This window comes from Watersipora subatra, chromosome 6 (genome assembly GCF_963576615.1).
Source record: "Watersipora subatra chromosome 6, tzWatSuba1.1, whole genome shotgun sequence".
Taxonomy (NCBI): Eukaryota; Metazoa; Bryozoa; class Gymnolaemata; order Cheilostomatida; family Watersiporidae; genus Watersipora; species Watersipora subatra.
Window position 1 is genome coordinate 12260160 of NC_088713.1, and position 25013 is coordinate 12285172.

A 25013-nucleotide genomic window follows, 5' to 3' on the forward strand; every position below is an offset into this window, starting at 1 on the left:
AGTCTTTATCATAGTACTGTGGTTTTACATAAATAAATCAGTCAACGATAGTTCATCAGGATGAATATGACACATTACTTATATTCTACACGAAAGAAAATCACAACCATTCCCCTACATTTATGCAAAACTTAAGTGCAACATCTTACATTTATGCAACCCAATCACAAGTCCGGGTGAACCTTGTCGTAAATTGCTTCATGTTGTTTATTTAACGAAATAAAAGTATCGTCTCATTTCTTTTTTAACTTTACTCACACGCACGTAAGAAGAAATGTGACGCGTGCTCGCTAGAATTCTAGAATTTTAACCAGCCAATAAGAGCAAGGGTTCGGCACGAAATTTCGAGCAGTACCGAAATAGTTCGTTTCGGCCAGAAATGTCCTCAGCCGAACTTTTTAGAGCTGAAAACGACGTCGTTTTGCGTCATTTAGTTCGGTTCGGTGCCCGTGTGACCATGGCTTTAGAGCACATTTCCCTGTAAACCATGTGACCTGTGAACCATGTGACCTGTGAACCATGTGACCGTAACCTAAAGAGCTGAGCAGATTGTCTGCTAAAAAGGAGTTATAATGTTGGAGGTATTATTATTAGTTATAATTATTAGAATTGTTTCTAGATTTCTTGTTTGCTTGATTATTGAAAGTGTTTTTTTCTGATAACAAGCTATAAACAACCTGGCAAGTTTTATTTTCACATAACATTTGAAGAAAACTTTTCAAATCTGGCATAAATGTTGAGCAAATATTCACTGTCTCCATGAAGTGAATGACACGGGTTTGGAGTTGTGCACAAGTTGTGCTTACACGTATTTTGAGGCTGTTTTCATTACACGCGGTTTCTCTTTATTCTCCAAAAGCGTATGGATGTATTGTAATGTGCATAACGTAACAGTTTCGCTATGCTCAAAAATTGTAGGCCCGCCAATATCGACTAGCCGAGCTGTGCAGAAGAGGAGTTGAGGTAAGGTGACAATGGGAACGGTATTGAACAGCCAGAAGAATATGAAATGGTTCCAAACAGAAGTGACAATTACATGTAGAACGTAACTGGGTGAGCAAACGATGCTAATATTTTTGGTTTAAAATGGCTTACAATGGATCGACGCTCGTAGCTCATCTTCTATTGCACATAAAAAGCTATTTTTGGCTGCTAACTGTAACAAACATCAATTAGTTCAATAAACTTTAACGCAACCTTGTTAAATATAGTTATAAAATGAAAACATGCCTTCAAATTTAGAATGAAATAAAAACTTGCAAGCTCCAACAATTTGCGATGCAGGCTATAAGATCAGTGTAGGTGAATCATGAGCAATAGATATCAACTGGTAGAGACATGTATCAGCTTCACGTGCATATCTATTAGGAGATCTATGATGAATTAGAGCTACATTAGCAAATTCCTTGCATCCAACAGGGTTAATGTTGTACCGCCCAAAGGAGAGTGCAAAATATAGCTACATTCGATTTGTCTATGGAATGGTTACATTCATCTTCTAAATATTCTGACGATGGGTTTGAAAAATACAATGCCACCCTCTATTTGAACGCCACCTTCTATTTGAACGCCACCTCTAAAGCGCCACTTGAAAGAAAAGTTGAAAAAAAAAATGCCATGGCGTTCAAAGAAAGTTTTTACGGTAAATATAAGTTAATCTGTTCTTTCCTATGAAAAACGTACCTAACACTTTCTAAAACCGGATATGTAAAACCGAAAAAACATGTTTTCAATTGTAACAATTCCCTACATTAGCTCACAAAGTAATAAATACCTATATAGTTGTTACGATCTGCAATAAAACGTGACATTATTATGCACATCACTGTATGAAGTTTTTACTTTCGATACGGACGGTAGCGGTCTAACAACGTTACGAAAGACACACATTCGGTACACTGCACTTTTACGTAAAATTAATTTTAAATTTAGCTGAATTTAAATGAACTTAGCTTACTATATAGGAAACTTTAATGTACATGTTCCCTGATGACATTGACCAATAGAATTGAATGTATAACATTTAACAGTATTATAGAATTAATGCCCTGTCATGTTTCCTTTTAAAATTGTTTACAAGTGAGCTTACTTAATAAAGAGGAAACTGGATCATAAAATAGCTCCAACAAGTTAAAAATTTATAATCCCTGGTGAAACTATCATTGGTTGAATGATTACAAAAAAAGCTTGTTTATGCTGGGTAGATGCATTACTAGTGACAACTGCAAGAACAGCTGGAATAGTGCGATAGTGTTTCCGTTTGCACACACTGATGCATTTCAAGGCTGGTTTACAACATATCGCTGTATGCCGGTGTTAATCCCACAATACTTTGGTGATCGTCTGTGATAACAATGTTCACACTATCACAAACTCGTCCGCATTTACTTCAGTGAATAGTCCATAATATAGAGCTTTATTACACAATGTGGTCGCAGAAACGATGAAGAACTAGTCCTGCAGCGCCTGTCATGGAAGAAGATATAGATCGAGGAACCTGTGACGATTGATCATTATTGTTGACTAGCAAAGCACATTACGCAGGATGACATGAATTCTCAGCTAACTGTTGAAAAATTTTGGTGTACCGACGTATCGACGATATCGTTGATTTACAGCATACATAGTCGACGAATAATCGCCGAGCGGACAATGACAAAACGTAGCGATATATTGTGAGCGAGCCACAATGTTGCCCCTAGTTTGAACACAACACAGTGCAGCAATTTAAACAAAAACAAGATTTACTTTTACTTCCAAGTTCGAATTAGAGTCCCTGAACCCTTGCCTCAAGAACCTACTTGCCTTGTCTCAGCTAGATTTTTATCTGCTTCGATGTCAACAGGTATTAACACGCTCCCAACCGCTTGTCTATCACTTGTGCGTCACAAATTCTTATCGAATTAAAGCGATAAACTCTTCTTTAGTCTATAAAGTATTCCATAAACATGACCTTGAAAATAAACGAGTAGGTCGCCAAAACCCCATACATAAAAGTGTATCATAACTGCAATTCTATGGTTATAGCGCGGGACTGTGCAAAGACCGCATGTATCGAGAAGCCGCCCTAAGCCCCTTGTAAGTTTTAAAAACTTAGCTTTAGCCGCAGTCTATGACCTTGTACCAGAAGCCGCGCCCAACGACAAGCCGCGTGGCTTGAGCATAAGAACTTACGGTATACTTACATGATATTGCTGCCACTTACATACATGATATCGCTGCCACTTACTGACGAAAATTGATGTTTTTTATACGATTTTATACATTTATATGTATTGTTAATATTGTTTATTTATTTTATAGATAGCAGTATGATGGGAGTCGGGCCTGCAGTCCCCATCGTAAGCAATCTGTAGGCCTAAGTTTCATAACGATTTCTTACAGAGCAACTCTCTGTACGAAATCGTCATGTGTAACAAGATGTGCACAAATATTCTTAGGTATGGTACGATAGTTGAGTGGGCCAGATGATAGCATGCTTGCCTGAGAACCTGATCACCTGAGTATGATTTTCGGATAGCGCAATCTTTTTTCTGACGCTCATAGCATGGCTCCTAACAAACACCCAGACGTGGCTCTTATTATAGTAAAGACCACCAAAGATATTGCGAATATTTTATACTGATATTGCTGTATTTTAGACACGCGGTATCGATGCCTTGTTAAACAAACAGATTTCTGATTTCGCAATCTGAGGGTGTAAAAGCTCTGATAAAACAGCCTAGTATACTATAGCTGTTTTTCTTTACTTGAAGTCATCAGCTGTCAGCTTCAATTTATATTAGCGCCTTCCACATATTAGCATTGTGAAGAAGCTAATGGAATGCCTCGACTAATAAATGATGGATCTCTGCATATATTAATCAGAATTTTTGAAAGTTAAATTTAAACATCTTACAGGCACAGAAATGACTTTAACCCTGAACTATGGTTAGAAGATCTATCCTCACACCACTGATAAGAAAACAATTAAAAAGTGGTAGGAGAAGCCACAAGCTAAATTAAGTAGAGGAAAGAGAGCCGAGGCTGTCAGGAGCTGGAACCTTGCCAAGTTTTTAGTACTTGATATCTACTTGCAATCTTTAAGAATTTTACCAGTCCTATGCTTCAGCAAAACAGAATTGTCTGTTAATTTACTGTAAAGATAAACAGATGATTGTGAAGGAGTCACATCATAAATCTGCTAAATAATATATCAAATTTCATGATATATTCCCTAAAGCCTGTTCAACTAATTCTTTGGAATTGTTTGTCCACTATTTCTTATGCGTTCACATGAATACGGCCATTTTTTACATGAATTTTTTAATGCTGTATGACTTTGAGTTGAACAGCGAAAAGTAAACAAACTGATATACAATTTTGCTTTGACAGCGCATCACTTTAGGTTAGACAATATGAAAAGAATATTTTGGTTAATATTTAAAAAAAACTCATGTTTCATGTCAAGCTAGCATTTCGCTGTGTGATGCCTTGGTCTTCTTTCATTTTCAATAATGCGTAATGCTGCAACAAGGAACAACAATCGATGTTATCAACAATAAAATCAATAGCAGCTAGTGACGTCATTTCGCTTGCTTTTTTCTGAGCAACTCAAACGAGATAAGGTTTTGTCTATTTTAATCTTGAGACATCCTGACAGTCAAATCACCTTGGACATCTAAAACTATTGCAAATAATAAAGAATAAATATACTATGTGATAAAATCTACTAACATTTTGTGAAGTCTATCTTTAATATGGATAATGAGTGACAGCACTGACTCAGATGGTTGCACTAGTACTAGTTTTGTAAGAGTTAAGAACATTGTAGAGGATCTTTATAGCTTCGTAGTGATCGTAGCTTCACATAGCTTTAGCAATGCACAAAGTACAGATACATTGAATTGTTTGCATAGTTCTGTTTGTTAATATGTTGGAAACATAAAATATATAACTAAAATGTTCTAGATAGTGTTTGAAATTGAAAAAGTATATACGTATCATGAAGCAATATCGACTATTTTCAGTTAAATGGCTCGCAGTAGGCCTAAAGGTAAACTTGTAAATCTACGGCAGTGAAAGGGTTGAAAACGCTTAGGCTACTTTCTAGGTTTACCGTTGACAGCTGACAGCTGTCAATCATGAGTCACATATTAGTATTTGACTAAACACTGTTCAAATGAGTGCTAGAAAGGTACTAATAAGGACTTGTGAGATGCCTATGAAAATGTGTCACTGGTTTTTACAGCCTTTTAAGGAATTTAGTCGGGGTTAAAATTTTAATGTGATTTCTTTCTGCAAACTGTCTCTGAATCAGACAGATGACAGAAGTAGATAACAGCTTTGAAGCGATGGCTGGCAACTTTGATATCAAAGAGGCTAAAGACCATGCGTTATATAAGGAGTAACTTTTTAACATAAGATATCTGGAAAAACATATTATTAACAATTTTTAACAAAAATTATTAACAAAAACATCAGGTATCAACAATGTTAAAATGGTATGATTACAAAAACAAATAATTCCCTGACTATATTTAGACTTGCATATTGATGACATGATTAATAAAGCTACCAATTTTTCTAACGAGTTAACACCATTACAAAATAAGGAATTCTCTGGATAGCACCATCTGTTCCTCCAGAATAAACTAACAACTTATAAATGACGCTGTTGCAAAATGTGTCCACAGGCTATATTGAGCTTTTCTATTTTCATGTTTAGTGATATGAGTCATGGCTACAGAAGAGAATGGGTGCAATGTATTTGGTTGGAGAGTTGACCATTATTTCTAGCGCTAAACTGGTAAAAATACACTTAACCAAAAAGGCATGGCCTGTACTCCACAAACATTGAATTATATATGAATATGCCAATAATGACTTCATGCTCAGAGCCTATGACTAGCATAATTTGAGGTATAAAAAATAGTCAAACAATGAAATAAACATGAGGGAATTGGAATTTGAAGATTGACCACAACAAAAATGTAACATCTGCTTCATACAAACAACCCATTAGATTTTAGTAACTAAGCAACTTTGTTTTCAAAAAAAACCTAAGCCAAGAGATGCTGCCTCTAAACTCTCTACATAATAAGTGTAGATTTATATGAATGCAAGCCGTCAGTCAATTGCTTATCAAATATTTATTCACCTGTGGGTATATGGGCTCAGTTAGTGAGTCACAAATACCACAAAGTCAAGAATTCGGAATAGTCTTCTCTTTCAATCTAACCAGCCAGTTTGGTATATTTAACCGCAGTTTGCCAATTTACATACATCTATGTGAACCAAAAATTAGACTGTTTGAACATGCCATGAATTTTTTTACTGATGCATAAATGTATGGTACAGCAAAACACGTCCGACTGCAGACCCTCTAGTTACAGAATGATTTCAGTAATTATGTGGTACACCCTGCTACAAGAGCGTTAAGCAGTAAAAACCTCGATATCTCTTTACAAATTATCATTGAAAAGTGTGATAACTCCATAAAGGCTGTTGCATAATCCTCTCCTGAATTTAAACTTTTTATGTTTTTTTTTGTACTTATTTCGCAAGTAAAACAGTTTTAAAACTCAAAGGCCAAATATCGTGTTTATTCTCAATGACAACAAGTCATACTGATCTTGATAGACTATATTACTTATGGCGAATATTTGAAGGTTCTGCTAACAAAGAGTCATTGTATAAAAGACATGCCAAGTAAATACCAAGGATAATTACATCTGCTAGAGTGATGATCAAGCCTATCCTGATACAGTAAGAACTGTGTCTATCCTGATAGAGTGAGGACCATGTCTATCCTGATAGAGTGAGGACCATGTCTATATCGATAGAGTGAGGACCATGTCTATATCGATAGAGTGAGGACCATGTCTATTCTGATAGAGTGAGGACCATGTCTATTCTGATAGAGTGAGGATCATGTCTATCCCGATAGAGTGACGATAGTGTCTATCACTTATCGTTAAACTCCAATAATTTTCGATTGTTCGTCGTCGCGTATCTCCAGTGAGTAACTACTATCCATAACAAAAAGTTGATCGACATAAAGTCCATACATTAGAAGATCGATAAAATATGCGATTAACTGACATCGAATGAAAAAAGATCGACAGAAATTAAATTGATGCCTTTTGGAATATGGACTTTGTTAGGAAAAAGTGATCATATAAAAATTCCGATGCTGAAAGTTCAATTCGATTGAGGCAAAAAGTAGCCACAACATGACAAAGCAATAAATATGGCCAACAATTAGCAGACGTTGTGACTGACCTTATTAACACACCTTTTGTTTGGCTGTTATAGTTTCATTCAGACGTTTATCAACACACAGAATGAGACGTTATGGATTGGATTAAACCAACTGATCTCTCGAATAATCATCACAAAACTGACCAATATCCGGATTTCCTGTTTTGCCTAGACCGATTTTACAAAAGAGCCAACAAATTTTGGACAGGGACAGTCGCTTTTTCCATTGCATAGATTACGCAGATTTGGAATTGTGTACACGTTGAGTTACCATGCGATAAGTGTTTCACTGAGCATTGACATGAGCGGATCAACACAAGAACTCTGTCGATAAGATGAGGGATTCTGCGCCAGAGGTCATAGTGGCAAGCTGCTGTCTCGTCGAAATAGGATTGACTCAAGAGTAGAAAAATGCATACCGTACTTTTCGAACTACTAACCGCACCCCTATATAAGCCGCATCTGCTTTATTTTTCAAAAAACGATAATAAAACAATACATAGGCCGCACCTTTGTATAGGCCGCAGAACTCAGGACGGTGCTTTTTAACACGGCAGCGACTTTGCTGGTTAAAACGGAACAGCGCCTAACGGCACTGTTTCGTATTAACCGATGTTTTTGAACCTAGTGCCTAACGGAACAGTACCATTAGGCATTGTTTCGTACTTTCTTTCACCGCTAGAGGCGAACTAACCGAAGAATCTGGTTAATGCTCCCTAGCGGTGAAAAAAAATCCACAAAATAGCCGCACCCTTATATAAGCCGCATGGCTCAAATCATCAGAAAAAAGTAGCAGCTAATAGTCCGAAATGTACGGTAAGTTGGGATAGCTTGAACAGCATTTTTTTGTCGTGCAAGCGCAAGAAAATCATTTGCAAATGCAGCTTCCATCTTTCGCAACCATGAAACATTACATAAGAATTTCCGAGTAACGAAACTCGCTTGACATGCAGTTTTTTGGCGATTTCATTTTTGTAGAGGATGCAAACTTTCAGAATAACAGTGTCATAGAAACAGAGTGATAGTTTATTTTGACAGACTGTTACGTGAACAGAAAAGGGATATGTTTAGGGAATTTGATGCACTTTTAGGATACAGTGAGTGAATGCCTTTCAGCAAAGTCATAAAGTGTATGTTTTTAACATTCAAATGTAAGCAAACAATGTTTATGACACTGGTAGATGAATCATACCGTATCAAAGTTTACAAGGAGAGCAACATATTGCCAACAATAGATAAAAATCACCTGCCAGGTGGGTAGGAATCGATTGAAATGCATTTAGTAGCCATAAACCCTAACACGAACAAGCGGTATCACCGATACCTCCATACAATCTCTAAATATGGTTTGATTGCGGACAATAACTATTCCAACAGTGCTGGCTAGAAATAAAATGCCTGGATATTGAATCTTCGCAGACTAGTGAGGCGAGGTAATGGCACACTAATCATTTTAATCGCAAAAAACAGCAACATCAAAAGTGTATGTGAGCAGATACAAAACGCTAAGATTTAAAGCGTAGGAAAGAACGAGTGATTTAACACGCGTAGTTATACCTATACTAACAACAAGGATATTGGTGGTAATCCTGCCAATGACTTAACGGTGTCTTACGTGAGGAAAACCGATAGTCACATCTACTTCCTGTTGCCATGATAAATTATCCCGCCACGAAGAGGTATTAAGCACTGATGAGTAATATTTAGTATATGAATTTGATGTCTTGCGCACGAAACACTGTCCTTAAGAAGGAGGGGTGAACGTAGAACGACTGCAGAGTCAAACACAGGTACAAAATAAAACAATAGTCTTGAAACAACAAACAAAAAAACCATCACTATGTCTCATGTTAATCCACAGGTTTCGTAATCCACAAGATGAAACTGGCAAAATCAGCAAGTCAAGCGAGCTTTGTTACTCGCAAGTGTTTACTGAATCATTACTATTACATGCTACGATTTTTTGTCGTATTTTTCATCTTCGTAGCATGTAACACTACTGAATGTTTAGTGCTTGAAAAGATAGAAATGGCACTTGCAAAAATGCGCAAAAAAATGTCGCCCGAGCTATCCCATTTAAGACATTTTCCACCATTAAATCATCCCAGTTTCAATTTGGCGAGACGGTAGTGCGCCACTAAACACTATGGCGGTTGACATAGAATTTCTTATCTTTTATATCAAAGAACACGTGTCATTCCGTAACATGCGAATGTCCATTAAAACACTTTTCACGTAGTAACTCAATGTGCACACAACTCCAAATAGGCATCATCCGTACCATAAAAACATATTGCATTATGTGGTAAAAGTATCCAACCATTACAAAGCATACATTTTGCCTTGCGGCAGCTAAAACTGATCAGAGGTCTTCCAGATAAGTCAGTCAATCAATAGGACCTACTGTTAGTAACTGACAACGATGTCTACTTTTTACAAGAATATGTTAATATGTGATTATAGGCTATTAATTTCAAACATCATTAGCGCGCTGACTTGGAGCTGCAAAATAGATTTTTATGCCAACAATCCAAGACAAGCCCTAACACGATTAAAACAGTTTAAATTATTAAAACAAAACACTCACCTTAATCTTAATGTCTTTGTGAACTCTTTATATCAGCTACTCAGGGCTATATCCAGACTTTACATAAGCATCACTTGTTGGATATGACACTGGCCTGTCACGCGCTCCAAGCTTCAAGTGACAGACCAGGCAGGTGTCTTGAGATGACTATTAACTAATAATAGCCGCTAGTCATTGAGAGGAGATGCTAGTCGCCTGGAGATGCGATGGATCAAGGCTATACGCTGGTATCCTCTGAGACGAACTAATCCATCCGCTTGAGACTCCGGTAGTGCTCTCCCAGAGCCTCGCAATAAGCTTCTGACCAAGAGTGAACTATTCACCCCACCAATTCACTCGCCAGATATTCCGGTTTGTTAAGTGAAAAAGAGGTGCTACTACTGTGAAAGCGAAAATGAACTCCACATTGTAGTAATCCTCGGAGGATGGCTGATGAGTGTTCGATTACTAATCCTGCTATTAAGTAATTCATATGCTAACAGACCGAGTCTCGACAACTTTCAGACCGCTTGAAGAACAAACATACTACTAGTGACTAAAACACAAACCATACCACTAGCCACACCATCACACATTGCTACGGGAATACCCACTATGTTTCCATGACGCAGTGAATCCCATGACGCAGTGAATCCGCGAGTTTGTGTCATCCTCAAAACAGCAAAAACTCACAAATAACAAGTTTTAACTCACTCACAAGTTTAAAATGGAATAGCTTGCAGGGCAAGCTATTCCATTTTAAACATTTTTCACATTTCAGTCATTCCTATTTTAAAAGCGTGTCGATGCAAAGCTGGGGTTTGAAAGCGGCACAGAAGGGCACTACCATGATCTGTAACATAGAATTCCTCATCTTTTCTAACAAAGCACCCGCGTTAATCCGCAACACGCGAATGTATATTAAAACACTCCTCATACTGCAACTCAACGTGCGCATAACTCCAAACCGGTATCATCCATGCAATGGAAACATAGTGAGGCAAGCTGTCACCGGTTCTGCTCATGGAGAACCCTTCACCACCAACCGCACAAGCAATATATTATAATTAGGGACTTTCAATCAGCTGGCTGTACATTATCTAATTGAACGACTTGCTACACAAGGTCTTGGTATTTGAAATAGTGCAAGTCCTCTAGATTAAGACACCTTTATTTATGTGTCATACATACAATCCAAAGAGTCATACATAAAATCCAAAGAGCCTTGCAAATGAGTCATTGAGTGCTGAACCAAGCACCTGAAGCAAAAAGCTTATACTTGATTATATCGTTACTGACACTGATCTAATATAATTTATGTGACTGTGTCATGAAACTAAAACAATAATAAATAGACATACAACAAGCTTGCACTACAAAAACATTATTTATACACATAAATATGCGTATAAATATGTTATATATTAATATATGTGTAACTATATTGTATTACGTAAAAAACTATTTTTTATTCGCATTTATATGTATTACATAAATAAATATAAACAAACATATTATATTATACATAAATATATATATTTTTCTATAAATTTATATACTCGTAAACGTATTAATATACATTGCACATATATAAATATAGTATATTACATAAAAATAATCATATTCACCGTATATATTCAGAGACATATTTAGACACATGTACATACGTATGTTTACTGCAAAGGGAATCTTTGTACCTAGATATTTTTAGACAATACCAAAAAATCAAGGTACTAGTCTGGGTGACAGAGCTGGACATTTTAAATATTGTGATAATTGACACTAGCATCCAAGTTATAATTAAGAAGTAAGGACATATTATCTCAAATAGGATACACGCATAGCGACAACACTGGACATAATTTATGAATCGTCCTTCCATGATCATGACAGACGCAGAAGGGCGCAACTCCAAAACAACCAACTAACAATTATTTCAAAATACTGCACTGTGATCTTAGTGATATAAAGCCTCAAGCAGAACGTAAAAAAATGAGCTCAAGACAATGCTGAGGGAACAACTCCTAAATAAACACTTGCGCGCCTGAGAAGACAAGTCCTGCAATGTAAAACACTTCTGCAAATGTGGATGTACGCAGAACTGAATCTCCAGAGAAGGGAACAGATGCTATTTGTAAGATCTCGAACTATACAAAACCTTTTGATAAGAAACAATCACATCACAGAGAAATATGTGGCTGTGAAAAAGAAAAGAGGATACCGCATAATCACGTTCTTTTAGGCTAACAAACTAAAATCGATACGACGTGAAAACGTCATTTACCAAAGCGGGTGAACGCAAATAAAAGGCAAACGCAAATATTGACATGAAAAGCCAGAGTACATCCAAACAAGCCACTCCTTCTGTCTGAGGGACCATAAGCTTAATGCTATAAAATCAATCGTGTATCTTAGGTAAGATATCTCTCAGCTACTGTGAGAGGGAGTGAACAGTAAGAAAAGGTCTGATGATATCACTGCTGCCCCCAGCAGTCTTAACTCTTTCACCACCAAATTAGTTTCTTTACAGATAAATGATTACATATTCAGTAAAACCTAATATTTGACATGAGTGCATATAAAGGGTTGTAACTTTTGAAATACATGGTCAATAAAAAATGTATCGATACCAAGTTAAGCAGCATAAAACTTTACATCAGCTGATGCCATAATAATCGCCACAAATGCATTACAAAATGAGTGTCCACACTTTTTCGACCATTTTCTCTACGACCGTGAATATTTCATGTCAAACGATTTATACATTTTATTACAGCTTACAGCCTTATTATTATTATCATTAGCATTATCATTATTATTACGACAAAAAATAAAATAGTCTCAGTAGTACTATTGTCCAATAAAAGGCACACAAAGTCACAGATTTCCGATTAGCGAAATTTTCGTAGCTGTAATGCGTCTGACACGACTAGTCATAGGTTTTTGCGAAGCAAAACTATGCTTGGGACAGGTTATAAACATACTTTCTATTGGTTCAAATCATGTAGATAATTGTTTTCTATCATTTAAGTACAGATATGATAGGCTAAATTATTTAACTACTCAGTAATCAGAAATGTTTTGTATGAAGCCCACTAAAGCAGCACCAAGCGGCTCTTGGCCATACGCAAATGCTGTACACAATGAGTTAAACTTATCTAAACTTCACGTTTATCCACTTGAATGGACAGTATCAGAGTTGGTGATTACCTCCCCTGTTCAGACAACCACACAAATGTAGCGATACAAAGTTTCAAGGTTGTCAGCTAGCAGATGGTTTGTGAAACCCAAAGCAAGATAAAGCTGACACACTGGTTACCCTGACTAGGAGTATTTGGTAGGCAGCAAAGTAAGCGTCTCAAGCAGGATACAGAAGTTTCGGTGGTCACTAAACTGCTCGCCAAAATCGTCTCCTTGAAAATATTGTTTATAAAGGCGCACTTAGGATGATACTGCATATCGCAACTTTAATAACATTATTTGATAACTCGATAAACTGAATTAAAACTCATGACAAAACTGGAACAAAACTCAAAGTTAGAAAGCAAATCAAATGTGTTGACAACTCCAAACGATGACGGCAAGTTGATACATCTCCAACAATTCTACCTCTATTATAAAGCATTGATATAAGCCAATAAAAGCCTGTTAAACCAAATCAGAAGGCTAACGTCTACAAACATTTACCTCTTGTCTTGGTTAGCTTGGCAATGTCTGTGTTAGTAGTAGCATGCTGTAGACCTGTAAAGTAGCAGCGTGCAGTTCACAACAGAACAGAGATGGAAAACGGATAGCACATACATAGCATAGGAGAGAGAGAATAGAAACAGTGCGGGCGATAGACAGAGTGTATGTTAAATACCGTTTCACACTATATCTTCTTGTTTTCTTTTCATCGTCGATTATGTGAACCGTGAAACACCCACGAAGCAACGCGGATACGCCGGGAAAGATTGCAGCTGCCAAACTTTCCCAATATTTCACCGAGCATCGACGACTATGTTTTTAATGTGAACCATAGTAAATCGCGGATAGCGTGATATATTTATTTCCATTTATGATAGTTGCTGCGAGCCTAGTATTTGATTCAAGCATGCGAAAACAAAGAGGTTTCTTTGGCGATATAGTGTGAACCAGCCTTAAGCAGACAGAGAAGGTGATCGTATATTTAGTACCAGGTCTCATTAAAGACATGCAAACGCTGTCGATATAAAGGTGCTCAGTGTGTAAGGATAGAAGATTGAGTGGAATGTCATCGCAATAATGCAAAGTTGGTTTATGCAAGCTGCATGAAGCAGCCTATGAAAGGTCAAACAAAGATCAGCAATTCGCCGTCTATAAAACAGCCTTAGTAACTACCGCAATCATTATCTAAATCACATGGAGTTTCCATGAAGCTAGTGCGGGAGTTGTGCCACCTTTCATTGGAGAAACTCAAATCACGTACAGCTGTCTAACCTCGGTTTTGGAAGACAATTCAGTCCAAATGGCTGTTGAAAAAGTTATTTCTTTGTACTTATATACAATTTTTCTCATGATAACCAAGGTAAAACAATTTATTTGCTGCAAAAATAGAAAACTTTTTACAATACTTTACACCATAAACTGTGTCAGGAAAGCAGGTAATATATGAAGTGCATTGACTTATACCCTATTAAGAAAGAAGGCCTAAGCTGGAGAATGTATTAACAGCTTAAACCCATCATTAATCCCTGAGAGTTTTGTGTAAAATGAAAAAGATTTAGAAATAGCTCGAGCGTTGCACACTAATAGATTATAAAAGAATATTTAATTACTAGAGCAGACAAAACACAGCTAGCATTACATAAACCACAATGAACACCAGCATACAACGGTTGAGTACACAAGAGAGAGCGTCAATTGGCAATAGAGACACTTCAACTGGGTAATCTCAGTTTATCAAATTTGAATCTTCGCTCAAATTTTGATTCAATTTTAATGTGTCTAAGAATAGAAACATTTGACAATCAAGGTCAGGCTTTATATATGTAAATGTGTAAATGGAACATTTATAAGGAAATGTGAAGTGTGTCAGGAGGAAAGTTGTGGCAATGCAATTTCAGTATGACATGTTTATTTATGGGAGTTATCCTCTCCATGAGATGAAAGACAGGATATGGCCACCACCCTGCAGCATACACTCTATTTGTCACTAAACTGTAATATGAGTTATTATCAAATTTTTACATCAATATTAATATATATATTATTATTTATAGTCATAAGCTTTATATGTAAATGAACCATTTATAAGAGAACTCGCTGTAGTCGATACCTTGACTTATTCTCCCTTTCATCAGGAGTCTCTAAAATTGTACTCAAAATCAGATCCTTGGCTATTTTCACTCTTAGCTATTCCACTGACGAAATCAAATTGCTACTCAAAATTAATTCAATTCTAAATATGAATTGAACAACTGTAAAGGTTGCACACCAACGCAAGTTATTTGTTATACGAGAAACTAAAACCCATGACTGCATCACCACCAACTTTCTCCAACACTAGACAACCATGAAAGATATTTAAGGTGTAAAAGGGTCATTCACAACCAATTTTAAAATATTTCCCCAGAGAGCATACATGAAGATATTTTTCTATTATTTGAGATTTTGTTCGTTTTTTAGCTGATCGAACTGCCAGGATGCCTCAAGATTAAAATCGGCAAAACTTAATCGCGGTTAAAATGCTAAAACAGAATATTTGACTAGACTTCTCAAATGCATATTGTTTATAAGTTTATAAATGTATGGTATTATCGATGTCTTGTAATTATCGGTATTGGTTTACACAGCACTCAGAGAAAAAACGTTTAGCAGTTTCTAACCAACCGATTATTAAATTATTTGAATTATCTATGTGTAAGCTACATTCAAAGTTTTAATTCTAACAATCATGAGCAAACACAAAATACAATATATGTCAAGAGACGAGTAACACTTCAACTTGAACGCAAAAGCTGATGTCATAACAAGAGGGAAAAACAGGAAGTGCGACTATTGACGTCGTTTTTGGAGCTTTTGTTGTTCTGAGCAGGATTACAATTTACTATTACAAGATTGCAAAAGCCGTTGCAAGATTGATTGCAATACAATGTTGCAAGATTACAATTTGTATAGCAAATTGTAATCTTGAAACATCCTGGCAGTCAGGATCAGCTGAAACAACAAACAAAGTCTCAAATGATACAAAAATATCTAAAATTTCAGATAAATTGTTTCAAATTGACATCCAGACAGAGAAAGAGTAAGACGAAGTTAGCCTGCCCTCCCTTCGTTACATGACAGCGAGGTTTGAACTCTATATAGATTGGTCTAGTAATTTAGTTATATTAATTATATGCCTGCAATTTGCAGTTCTGCCAATATCATAGCCATGACATTTAGCTGCATGCATCAGAACAAGAACGCTGACATCATGCTGCTAGCAGATTAGAGTTGAGCGGACTGTGTTGAACAGCAAAATGACAAACAATGTTAGCAATTATCTTACCCCGTTTAGCTGACTGGATACTATTGTCAGTGTTCCGTCGAGCCATTACTAAAATTTATCATAATAATTGGCCCTTGAAGCATTCTAGATCAACTGTGTTTCACATCGAGTTAACCCTTTGAACTCTGGCCGTCCTAGTCAATGTGTGTCAGTATCCCTGCCAATTTGTCAAAAACTTTGACATTTTAAATTTTTTTATTAAATATATATCTCAACCTGTTCTTAATCGAACGATAGTTGTTATCACACTAGAAAACGAGTCCAGCAATACGCAGCGAATATTAGCAAATAAAAGAAGTTTTCCCGTTCTCTTGGGCTAAAACCATCACAATTCATATGATTTTCAAAAATTCTAAAAATGTTTGCAGTATCACCATACGCATCAAACACATGTTCATCATCGTTTTGTCTCAAAATCATCAGGAAAATTATAGTTAGTATGCCATAATACTTCATCTGTATCCCTATTGTCAATAAAACACCGAAACATGGGTCGTATCTAAGTTTTAAGCAATATCGTCCCACTAAAATTGTTATCATAACGAATGAATTTTTTTTAATATTCCAAGACGGTGTTAAATGGAAGAAAGATTTCGGGTCTAACGCCTTATGTAGGAATTAATTTGATTGATTCGCGCTGTTACCTGAAAACAGTATTTGCAAATAGAGCCATATGAATGCTGGAATACTGGCCGACAGGGGTTTCGACACACGCTGGAACACCGGCCGACAGGGTTCAAAGGGTTATAACTTCAAAAGGCACAAGGTTCAATTAACTTTATTGAGATTTAGTGTTGATGAGAGAGATGAATCTGTTCCTCTTGTAGTTTATACTTTAATTTTTTAGTACAAAACAATATCAATAGAAAATCTTTGAACTAATACTTTCAGATTTTCAGAAGATTTTGTATGACACTCTGCGAGTTAATTTCTGTTCTGCCATACACTATATGATGCTTTAAAAAAGCTCTACATTAAATATGGGGCTATACCGGCCTATTTTAGCTGCACTGTGACTGACTTCTGATCACATTACCACCAAGTCTTTTTCTCAAGGCACTGCTGCAAAGCTCACATCTCATTGGACAATTTTTATAGAGATGAACACTCTTCCATTTTGCAAAATAACCAAAACGACGATAAAACCGGTATTATAATGATCCTTCTGGCGACTAATCTATACAGTAACCGATAGTAAGATATCTCCTAGATGTGTAGAGAATACAAAAGCCAATTACGTCTTTTGGGTTTTATTAGAAAGCACGATCAGATGGAGCAGCCAATAATGCATTATACGATAACTATGTTTTCATACAGTAATAGTATAGCAGCTAGAGGTGGAACGAGACAGGTTTTTTAAGCTCGAGACGAGACTCGAGACACTGTCTTGTAAAAATTCGAGACTCGAGACACGAGACAGTAAAATAATGAGCATTTGGTGATGATTTCACTACACAAGTACTAGCTACTTGGTATATATAAAATTAATCAAACTCTTTTTAAATTGAATTTTCACCTGGTGTAAACGATTTAAATACAACATTTTAATAGTGATATGCATGTAGTTTTTGTAAACAAAAGTGACACAAACAGCTCTAAAATACCGAAGTTATATATTCTAAGAATTTTGAGCTTGATTGATCATAATTATTATAAACATACTGCTTTGTACATGTATATTTTTACCATCTATTGAATAGTTCTTACTTTTTTAATGTAATGAAACCGATAGCCGTCGCTCTACAAAGAAATACCGCAACTAAAAGAACACACAATAACACTTTCATTCTTATCGTTTCATTAATGTTAAGTTTTGTTTGTGTATTAGCTGTAGTATGTGAATTATATTTAAATTGTACTCATGAAATTATATTAATTACTGTATACATGCACATGTATATTCTTATATTGAACTAACAAAACGTCATTGTTAACCGAACACGGACTATGGTCGACACGGCCTTTCGTTCGTTTCTCCGTGTCCTGCAGGTTTTACCCGCGATTGGTAGTATATACGTAAAAGAGGCCCGAATTTTATGAAGGGCAGTTGGTGTTTAGACACGATACGATAAAATACAGACATTTTACCCGCAAAAGTGTTATTTATTAAATTGGATTATCCGAAGAGTAATTAGATACGACCTGGTATCTGTTTTAAGGACACAGAACCGAACTAAAAAATAACAGGGCCGTTGTCTGGACTACATGATTAGACTCAGTGGCCAACATAATCAGTAGCAACAGGTAGTAACGGACCGGGTATAACTTTAAAGGCAGTTGCCCGCAATCCATTACGATATATGGAGTTGTTGCTACCGCAAGAAGCCATGTTTTAACAACCGTGCGCAGGCGCTTTAGTTCTATTTCCTGTCTCGAGTTTGGCAATAGTTAAGTCGAGACGAGACCGATACGAAACGAGACAGGTCGATACTCGAGACGTCTCGTGTCTCGTTCCACCTCTAATAGCAGCACCTAAGAGTGTCAGCGCCGAAATGATACGCTGGGCTGACAAGCAGATCATGTTTCCAGAGAGTGCTTCAGTAAAGTGATGGTTGAGCAAAGCCTTATGTCAAGGTCAAAAAATATTCATGCGCACGCACAGGTGCGGTGCCGTCGATCGCTGAGGTCATCTCCATGGCGCAAAGAAGGCGCATAGCGCAAGTGTTATATACCTCTCACCGAGCATGAAGCAACCGTAAAATATCAGTTTTCAGTTACCATTCCTTTTCGTTCATTGGTGGATAAAAAAAACTGTGCAATACGTGAATCCATACAATATCAATCCTACCACTTACCACGAGATCTGTTTCCCACATGGTACGAAGGTGGTGATGGTGAGTTGTCTTCTTCCGCAGCAAGTTCCACATCATAATGACGCTCAAAATCTGCTTTGTTGCAGATAACTTTGTTCATGCACCTCGGGCTAACTGGAGTTGTCTGCTCAAATATCACAATTAATATCTTATTAAAACAGGCATGTATCAGTAAAATTCAGAATAAACAGGAAGTTCAGACTGAATCTTCAAACTGTTTTACTTGTGGTTAATCACAAAGAAAATCAACAACAAAAATGAAAAGTCAAAAGCTATTAATGGAGTTATCTCGACTTGAATTGAACCATATATGCCCTTATCATACCACATCCATATCATACTAAGAAGTTAATTCTACTTTCATAAGCCGAAAAACAGCTCCCATCAACAACTAGTAGGTAACACAGCAGTAAAAGAAATAAAATAAACATCGATACAGGGCATTTGATTCATGGCAGTATATGAGAATCATGGTGAGATTAAACAATTCCAGGGAAGTACCAACTCTTTCACATCCACAAGCCGATGTATCGGCTGAGGTTACCTTCTCTTAGTGGCTGGAAGCCGATACATCGGCTTCTAGACATAGCGTTTGTTTATTTATAATTACTCAGCTTTCGCTTCAGATAGACCAATAAGATTTGGTCTCAATGAAACCAAGCTTGTTGCTAACGAAATTGACTAATCAGCAGGCCTCTCACTAGTGGGTCATTGATTATCAAACAGAAAGTTCACCGTGGAAAAAACAAGGGCAAAAAATAATACCGCGATCGTTCGGGCTGTAGAAGCTTCTAACATTCTTAGACATTTGGACTCCAGTAACTCTAAATCATGTGATTCTGACTCTTCTAGTGCATGTATTTCATGTGAAAAATTGTAATAGTAACCGGAATATTATGGCGAAAGTTAAAATACGACTACTGAAATCGCTGGCAAAATATTGTTGGTAAAGTTTGCAGAAAATATTTTGCCGTTTTTAAACGAAATTAATTTAAGATTTTTTATTTCCTAATAAAGTATCTTCTTCTCAATAACCCGTTTTTAAATTAAGTGGATAGCTTCATTCTTTCTCGAGTTATCACAAAATTAGTGACGTTACGTCAACATTTATGAATAGAAGAAAAAAAACTCGAGCAAAGCTAGAAATAAATTCAGTAGCGAAAGAATTCAAGACATGTAAGAGTCGGGATGTACCGACTGTAAAGTAGTATTGATCAATCACAATTAATCAAATGCTCTGATTGATCAGATCGACCTTAGTGCTACTCTAATTATGTTATAAAATGGCAACTTCAATAGTAAAAAGTTACGAAATTTCTGACTAATTATAAAATAGCAAACTCCAAACTGTCATTTTTTTCAACATTTGTGTTTCGGTGGATTCTTATTACGGTATTATGACATGGAGGAATGATAACTCCAACGTTTATGCCTAATTCACCTGATTTTGTGAAGAATGATGATGCATAACCTGCTCATCTGTTCGCAAGACACAGTACTGGGGACTCCAAGTAGGAGACCCCCAATTTTTGTCATTCTCAGCTAGAGATTCACTGTCTAAGCTGCTCACATCTGGAACATACACAAATAATTTATACATTTTTTTGTAAGCATTCCAAGATATTATTGCGAGGATGTAGTGCAACTCATTCCCCAAAGTAATAAATACTCCACATAGTGTCTATACCAAAGCATACTTATCACGGACAACTCGGGTATATACCTATGCATTAATATACATGTATACAAATATAAATATATAAAATTACATAGGTATATAAAAACATATAAAATTACATCCAAATAAATATATATTTATCATGCAATCTATCCGCTATAACTTTGTCAATGGGTTAAAAATAAAGGAAGTTTACAATCCATCGCTTTTTTTACGCCATCAATTTGTTTGCACATGCGCTCGTTCATGAAAAAGCCGCCATATTTGTAGAAAACGATCGTCATTCTCTTATTTAATATTATTTTTGGTGATGTTTTGATACTATAAAAAATTGCAAACAAAAGCATCGTTTCCAAATATTCATTGCAGAAGCCTCGTGTTTTTAACAATAAAAGTTGTCTACAAAGATGGCCGACAAAGATAGAATGACATCACGAAAAAATGAAGCATTGTTCAGTCTGAGATCAGCTAATGAGGTATATGTATAACTTATATGTGAAACTTAGGTTTCAAAGACATAAGGGCATGTGGTAGTTTGACAAAATAATTTTAACAAAATTCGATCCTATGAAGAGATTTTTTTTCCGCAAATTTGTCCTTTAAGAAATACCATAAGAGATACTTTGACAAGTAAAACAAGTGAACTTTAAAGATTTCAGTTGCTGTGACGAATAATCGGAATGCATTAAAAACTTCAAATGTAGATTCTATCTTAACCATTCCTATAAGCCCTGGAAGAATAAAACGACCAGCTGAAGGTATTTGGTTTTAATACAGAACCTTGAAAACCAACTATTAATTTAACTAAAATTGCAGTTTAGAAAACAACCATTGACATGCACTGTTTCTATGTTTCAATTCGTATCAATCCTCAAGATAGAAACGACCAAAAATCATATTTTATTGAATATCTTATGTTTGCGGATGATAAGCAAGAAATGGGACGCAAGCTATTCTATTTTAAACATTTTTCGCACTTCAGTCATTCCTATTTGAATTTCCCGATGTATGAGTCCGCAGATTTGACCTCTGGTGTATAAATCATAATATTTTTAACAAATCGCCAGTGTTAGTCCGCATCATGCGAATGTACATTAAAACCACTTAACACAAAGTCGCTTGACTTGCGTACAACTCTGAATCCTCATCATCCATACGATGAAAACAGTGATTATTACATTGTTTTTGTGTTTGTATTGGACATGACTAGACAACTCAAGAACGAAGGAAGTGATAATATCGATTAGACTTCTCTCTTTCTATCAGTCAACCAATTACTAAAGCCTAGAATCACGCATGACTCTGTGTACATGTCAATTACCAGCTTGACTAAAATTGATTATTGATAGCCCGGTAAGACTCAGCAGAAAATGCTATGAAAATGTCAAATATAGTCAACAGCATGAGCAGACACTCGACTGGTGAATCGATGACCCTATCAACGACTTTATTTGATTCCACCCTCCTAACCCACCCAAAAACCCATTGTTGTTCACTTCATCCAACAGTACTGTCGATGTCATGGTCCAAATCCGCCCTAAACTAGGTCTGATACTTGGGCGTTAGCAGCCAAGACTAGTTCTCGACTAGTGAATGGATGGCCATCTGACTCAATAAATGATTTTCGTTGATGTACCCCTCCATACCCACTTAAAAAAATATTGTTGTTCACTTCAACCAGCAGTGTTGTTGATGTCCTGGCCAAAATTTACCATTAACTACAGTAGGTCAGAGTTTCGCATAAGCAGTCAATGCTGATTCCGAACTGGTGAATCGACGATGCCTCATCTGACAATGTAACCGACTTTTCCTTGATGTAACCTTCCTAACCCACTTAAAAAATAGTGTAGTTCACGTATACCAACAGTGCTGATGATGTCCTGGTCCTAATACACCATTTACTAGGTCGGAGTTAAGCATAAGCAGTCAATGCTGTTTCTCAATTGGTTAATCAATGCCCCATCTGACACTATACATGTAAACTGCTTTCTTTGATGTCACCTTCCTAACCTACCCTAAAACCCATTGTCGTTCGCTTCAACCAACATTGCTCCAGATGTCCTGGCTACAAATTCACCCTATACTAGGTCAGAGACTTTGATCTATACTAGCGTCAGCAGTCAATACTGGTTGATTGAATTAGCTGGCCAACACATTAACTTGTGAAGCAAGAAAATGTGTAGTGTGCATTAGCTGGCAGGCATGTGATCAGTTCAGATGAATTGTGGGAGAGTTATGAGAAAAAAGTTCCTGTTGCATTTATAGATATTTGTATATATATATATATATATATATATATATATATATATATATATATATATATATATATATATATATATATATATATATATATATATATATATATATATATATATATATATTGTATATATATACAAGATATTTGTAAGGCAGCACGGACATGAGAAGTAATAGACATTCTGCTACCATGGAGGCACAGTTCAGGCATCAATTTGAAAATATGATGCAATAAGACAAGTGTGAGTCATAAAAATCCAATCGGTAACATCTTACTATGATGAGGCAGTATCGAAAAATTACTATAGAATAAAATACGATGGTAGTTTGTGATAACAAGGCCCAAAAACAAATGAAAAAAATTGTCCTGACCATTGACTCAATGATTAACATTGCTGAGGTGAAAGATCTGGACAGACGGAAGGTTAAAATTATTTTACCCTGTTTCATGCATGATGTGTATGTCCACATCCATATGAACATGAATTCATATGATCCCATGTCCATCAAGGACTATAGCTGATACAGTCCATGAAGAACTATAGATATGATTGTATCCCATGGATGATTATATATCGTAGAGTCCATGGATGATTAAATATCATACAGTGCATGAATGACTATAGATCATACAGTCCATAAATAACGATATATTGTACAGTCCATGGATGACTATACATCATACAGTCCATGGATGATTATATATCGTACAGTCCATGAATGGCTATAGATCGTACAGTCCATGAATGACTATAGATCGTACAGTCCATGAATGACTATAGATCGTACAGTCCATGAATGACTATAGATCGTACAGTCCATGAAAGACTATAGATCGTATAGTCCATGAATGACTATAGATCGTACAGTCCATGGATGACTATAGATCGTACAGTCCATGAATGACTATAGATCATACAGTCCACCAATGACTATAGATCGTACAGCCCATGAAAGACTATAGATCGTATAGTCCATGAATGACTATAGATCGTACAGTCCATGAATGACTATAGATCGTACAGTCCACCAATGACTATAGATCATACAGGCCATGAAAGACTATAGATCGTATAGTCCATGAATGACTATAGATCGTACAGTCCATGAATGACTATAGATCGTACAGTCCATGGATGACTATAGATCGTACAGTCCACCAATGACTATAGATTGTACAGTCCATGAAAGACTATAGATCGTATAGTCCATGAATGACTATAGATCGTACAGTCCATGAATGACTATAGATCGTACAGTCCATGGATGACTATAGATCATACAGTCCACCAATGACTATAGATTGTACAGTCCATGAAAGACTATAGATCGTATAGTCCATGAATGACTATAGATCGTACAGTCCATGAATGGCTATAGATCGTACAGTCCATGAATGACTATAGATCGTACAGTCCACCAATGACTATAGATTGTACAGTCCATGAAAGACTATAGATCGTATAGTCCATGAATGGCTATAGATCGTACAGCCCATAATGAAAGTCATGTACAAGAGTATAAGACCGCCCAGCAATCTTCATAACTTCCATACACTTAAACTCTGGGTCTTACAAAGCCCAATATAGTACGTGTCCCTATATTGTAACTAATCCATTCCAGAAGCGTTTACATCATAGGGAATTTACGTTATCAGAACAGTAAAATACATGTAAATTGCCTAATCCGCTCCAAATCCGTTCATACTCACCCCTTCGGCCAGATAAAAACAAAAAATTAAACTTAACTTTTTAATCTGTGGGCAGTACCGTAACTGCAGTATTATTGGTTTACTTTGCCAACTTTTTTCCATTTTCTGAACCATTTGACTGGTTTTATAGACCAGCATTGCGATAATTTTACATTAAGTTAATAGGAGACGCGCATCTTCGACGTCCGTGAACAACTATTTGTTTTTTTTTTCTGATCTGTAAAGTAAAACTAACA

General features: G+C 36.3%; 1 protein-coding gene across 2 annotated transcripts in view; it reads right to left on the minus strand.

Moving 5' to 3' along the window:
* Nucleotides 1–25013, minus strand: part of LOC137398916 (ras GTPase-activating protein nGAP-like) — a 140689-nt gene that overhangs the window by 109971 nt on the left and 5705 nt on the right. For both annotated transcript variants that reach the window (XM_068085078.1, XM_068085083.1), the window contains exons 2-4: nt 20574–20704; nt 19115–19256; nt 16320–16367 (exon numbers count right to left, since the gene is read on the minus strand). In XM_068085078.1, the coding sequence (XP_067941179.1) occupies nt 16320–16367; nt 19115–19256; nt 20574–20704 (321 nt within the window). The remainder of the gene's footprint in view (nt 1–16319; nt 16368–19114; nt 19257–20573; nt 20705–25013) is intronic.